This window comes from Etheostoma cragini, chromosome 22 (genome assembly GCF_013103735.1).
Source record: "Etheostoma cragini isolate CJK2018 chromosome 22, CSU_Ecrag_1.0, whole genome shotgun sequence".
NCBI lineage: Eukaryota > Metazoa > Chordata > Actinopteri > Perciformes > Percidae > Etheostoma > Etheostoma cragini.
The window spans coordinates 9,070,645-9,075,863 of NC_048428.1; the positions used below are offsets into that span (position 1 = coordinate 9,070,645).

General features: G+C 39.9%; 1 protein-coding gene across 1 annotated transcript in view; it reads right to left on the minus strand.

The window, feature by feature from the left end:
- Positions 1-4,188: 4,188 nt before the first annotated feature.
- Positions 4,189-5,219, minus strand: part of ofcc1 (orofacial cleft 1 candidate 1) — a 75,764-nt gene continuing 74,733 nt past the window's right edge. Inside the window, exons 22-23 of the mRNA XM_034862786.1 lie at positions 4,636-4,774; positions 4,189-4,501 (exon numbers count right to left, since the gene is read on the minus strand). Coding sequence (XP_034718677.1) covers positions 4,428-4,501; positions 4,636-4,774 — 213 coding nt within the window. The 3' untranslated portion in view covers positions 4,189-4,427. The remainder of the gene's footprint in view (positions 4,502-4,635; positions 4,775-5,219) is intronic.

Here is a 5,219-nt window from a genome sequence, read left to right on the forward strand (position 1 = left end):
GTGTGTGCGTGTGCATCCGTGACCTCTTGCGTTGCTTTGTGCCAGGCTGTAGTGTGGTTCAAGTTGCTGTAAGATGACAGGAGAGGTTGGAGGGGGTAGGGTGGGGGGGGGGGGGGGGGGGGGGTGCAGAAAGATGAAGCTGGGCCCAGCTGCCTGGCATTAAGCAATGACCTCTACATAATGAAAGATGGCGACAACATTTCCCACTCATTACAAGGTTCCAAACTGTGACAAGATTTGCATATTCATATATTTCTCCCCTCCACCTCCCATCCCCATATTTTTTTTATTTTTTTTTCACCGCAAATTATTTTTCCTGTGAGCAGGACATCTGCCTGCCTGACACTGCTCTGGAAGAAGAAAAATAAATAAATATGTGTGCAGAGAGGCACATGATCTATCCAGATGCCACAGAAATATGGCACGATGTTGACATCTCCGCACAACCCCGACCGTGTGTGTTTTCCACGGCTTAAGCACCAGGAAATCATGTTCGGGGTCAGTGGAGAAGAATACAGCTTGGGCAGGAAAACCTGACAGAGGTCTGGAATGTATATCTGTTTTGCATATTATTGTCCTACCACGGTGACAAAAATGCAGCCGTAACACTGGTGTTGCAGGTAACGCATAGTTAGGGCCAACTAAAATTCCTTCGTCTCTGAACTGATTAAAGCAGCTCTTTCATGTACCTGGCTTGGTCTATAATCATAAAGCGTGGCTGAGTTTTCTTTGTTTAAATTATTTAATACAACATGTTAGAATGAAGACAGCCTTAAAATACATTTATTTACAGTCCAAAGTTGAAAATGACAAAGTTTTCTTTTACATTTTTAAATGTTGTACATAAAGAGAGAGGTTGAATGAAAAAGTTATTCCTAGATTTTTATATTTAAGATGCCATTTTTGACAAAGTCTAGTGAAGATACAATTAAGGTACACACATTTGAGCTGAATGGCTTCAGACTGATGAATAATATTTTCCTTCTGATCAAGCAAAAGCATCACCGAGCTCTTCCACTCCACAATACATAATTACATTTCAACATCAAACAAAAAAGTGCCATAAATGAAGTATGCAAAGACAGTAAATGCAGAAAGTACTTCATCAAAAGAATTGCGTTAAATAAAAAAATATATAAAAACAATCAGAAAATGTTTGAAAAAAAGCAAGCAGAAAAAGTGGGGATTTGAACCCCTTTTATTTAGTTGGTAACTTTAATTCAAATGAATCAGGCTGAGCAGCACCCGCCAACCGTGCCGGAAGAGTTGCCGATCTCAATGTGCAGCATAACGATCACCGCAGCACTTCTGAATACAAACTGTTTTATGTGAACACCTCAAGCTGAGGGCTACATAAATATAGAATTAGACAAAGTGTTATTTTTTTCTTTTTATGTTTTATTTTCCCCCTCTATTCTCACTCTCCAGCAACGTCCCCAGGTTGGGTTGGCTCTAAGCAGATGCAGGCACTAACTTCAAAAAGTTGCAGCTCCCTTATGATAGCTCTGCAAAAAGGTTTTCTTTTAACTTAAATCAGCAAATGTGTGGAGCAGAGACCTAGCGGCGTGTTTCTCTCACCCAGAAATAATTGCTCCCAGGGATCAATTTGAAATTTAAATCGTGGTGAAATGGTGTTTGTCATTAACAATCAAATATTTGAACCGTTGAAATACCTTTGCCCCCACTGTATCTGCACCCTCTGCCCCCCGTTGGAAAATATTGCAGAGGGCATTTGGTTTTGAGGATGATGAACTGAAAGGTTGGTGATACTCTCAGAAAATAGCTCACACAAAGCAGGAGGGAAAAAAACAATCAAACAATATCAATTTATATTAACATATCAAAACGGATGCATAGACCATAGCAACATTTCGCTTTTTAGCAGTGTGGATTTTGCTTCTGAGAACAACATTATGTTGCACGTATACTGTAGCCTACGATTAGAGAAAGACATACAGGGAAGGTAAAAAGGACAGGAGACTTGGGTAAAAAGGAAAAGAAAAAATATAGATGGGGGAGAGAGGTGGTAAAGTAGGACAAATGGAGAGAGAGAAGAGCTTCCTGTCATCTCTAAGAGGCAGCGTCTCTGCTTAATGTTCATTAGGGGGCTGATTGAATTGGGGGGTGTAGCACTGTCACTGTTAATGGAGTGATCTCTAATTGGAGCGCATTAGCTCTATAGGTTCTGGCTAATGTCGAAGGCAGACAGAAGGACAAGATGCAACATGAGAGTCTAACACATCCTGTCAATGCTGACTAAATACACCAAATTAAACAAAATGTCCATATACGTTGAGCGTTTTCTCACAGTGGAGATAAACAATCAATGGATTCCTTGTAGCATCATGCCAACATGTTTGTGTCGCATGGACTGATATCTATAAATGCCATCTAATTTCTCTTAGAAAGGCTCTGAGAATCAGAAACAGAGGTGTGTGAGTGAGAGTGAATGTGTGTGTGTGTGTGTATGTGTGTGTGTGTGTGTGTGTGTCCATATGCACTGTGCACCATTCCCCCTGGGTTATGACTGCAATGGTTTAAACATGGAGGTGAGGAGCAACTTGAACGTATTCAAGACCAAAGTTAGGTGTGTTCCTGATAATGACGAGCATGAATGGCCGCTATTGCCATTCAACAGGACCTAGAACTTGATCTGTAATGGCTGCCCATGAAAGAGAATCATCATCAATGAAAATGACAGGTTATTAAGATCCGATTTTAGGGCAGCTATGGCTTTAGTATGATAGGTTAGCTATCTATAAAACCTTTAAAGCCTGGCCCTCAACGACATCAGTCCCGATTCCCATCTCCCCGCGCCCTGTGCCAGAGACACATGCTAATAAGCTCACAACCTTTAATTAAGCAATATGTGTAAGTAGGCAGCCATTATGGCCTGATTTGTGAGCCACTTCATTACACTGAGCACCGGCTAGCAGACACATATTCAATACAAATCAAGCTGGCCTGAATATTATCCCGCTTAATGTGAGGCCAATATTGATATTTTATCACTCGTGTTCTGATTAGTGACTTTTATAATCATTTTTTACTGTGTTGAGGCAACGCTGAGCACCGAACAACTTGCATTCATTAGAAGTATTGCTGAACATTGTTTACTAGGTTACAAATATAATGCTTTTTTATGTTAACTTGCAGAGGGATGCAAGAACAACATCATTTACAAAACTGGTTTTGGTTCCTGTTATTCTGATGAGCCACCCGTTCATCATGGACCATTTTTGACTATATTACACATTTCCTTTCTGTAATTATATCATTACCATTATTATCTCATCATTAGATCCCAAAAGGCTTTAATAAAGAGAAGTCTAAGTCTTATAGCAACTACAAGGAGTTTTTAACTTTTATGAAACAGCCTCAATTTAATACTGATGCCTCAATATGAACTAAATAAGAAGATAAGCAATTTCTACATAGTTATTTGCTATTTCTACATATTTATTTGCTATTTCTACATATTTATTTGCTATTTTTATATAGTTATTGGCTATTTCTATATAGTTATTCTTAATGCCTACTCTTAAAAACAGAGACAGTGAGTGAGCCAGGTCAAGGGCGTAGTTGCTGTCACCCCCATGAGGAATTCTAAGTAATGACAACAAAACTGTGTGCGCAGACACATGATACAGGCCTAGTGTGATCACGCACCACCCTCCCCCCTCCTCCACGCAGTTGCTAACAGCCGAGAAGGATAGGAAAGGATTAGAAAACGTGACGTGATGAACTCTTCAGAAGAATTATCTTCACCCAAGTTTTTGCCTGCGAAAGTCGCCAAACGACACCATGTTCTAAACATAGACATAATGACAAATAAAGAGAGAGTTGTGCGTAGCTGATAGCGTTAAGTAGCTTTTTAGCAACACATTTGGCAATGGCTTGTATGTAACGGATGTTTATTTATATCCAAAAGTTACGCACTAAAGCTTTAAGGCATAAGGCGTTGACACTCGTGGAGAGAATACTGCTTTTGTCCACAGGGGCTGCCGAAATCCGCATATAGTACCCAGGGAGTTCTTTACACACATGTTAATTTATATGCATTACATAGTTTAGTTTTTTCATAAATAATACATTTCCGTATTTCAAAACTACCTGTGTTTACTCTACACACATGTAGTATTTTGGAATACTGAAAGAAAGTAGTTAATGACATCTTGTTTTCCACATTTTCCAGCTGATGGTGGCAATAAAGCATTTTTAATCAGTATTGAGCTACTTACAAGTGAGAAAAGGTCAGTTTTTAATATTTATATTCCACAACTATACAGGTTTTAATTCAATCATTCAAGTATTCAAGAAATGTGCCAACTACTGCAGTGTTTTGCTGAAACTTCAAGTCAAACAGACGGTTGATGAGACGACTTACATGAGTTTAGGGTCCAAATATGTCTTACTTTGCTTTGATATCATTGGTTGAGGTCTTGCATTACAAAACTGGAGCCACACCCGCTTTCTCCTACTGGCTCCACACGGTGGGACCCTGAGGGAAAGAAACACCTGATGAAACTGTGTAAATTCTGCTAAACAAATAGAAGGTAAGAGAGTCACATGTGTGTGAGATAAGGTGACAAGGACTGATAAATGTCACTATGTGTACTCAAATGTAACACTCACGCCCAAATAGTTTCTTCCGTTTCCGTAGCTGCTGTGCAGCACTGGCACCATCCTTGTCCGCTCTCTGACCGGCAGAGCCCTGACCCGGGCCAGGCACTATCCTGGTTGCATTGTGCACCCCATCCATGTCACCAATCACCTTCAGAAAAACACGTTTGTAAGAGTCAATCTAGGCAACATGAATGAAAACTAAACAATAAATGGACGTCCAACAACTGTTTCAGGAGACCCCAGCGGCCATATGCATCAAGTATCTGAAAGTACAGGTTGAACTTGGATGACAGTGACTGAGATTGGCAGAAGAACTGCTATTTTCCTTGAGGCCTGCGAGTAGTGTTGTCATGCATAGTCTCTACCTCTGTCCTGGTGCTTAAAGTGAACGTGGAGGAGAAGCAGAAATGGAGACTTTTTATGACACACTACCTCCAGTCCCAGAGGGGAAACAGCTCTCCCAACTCTGGGTTGGCCTACTTGTATACAGTAATATGAAATGCAACTTAAATCTCACTGGTATAAGCCATAAAAAGTGATAGCTTGTAAATCTGTCATATATATATATATATATATATATATATATATATATA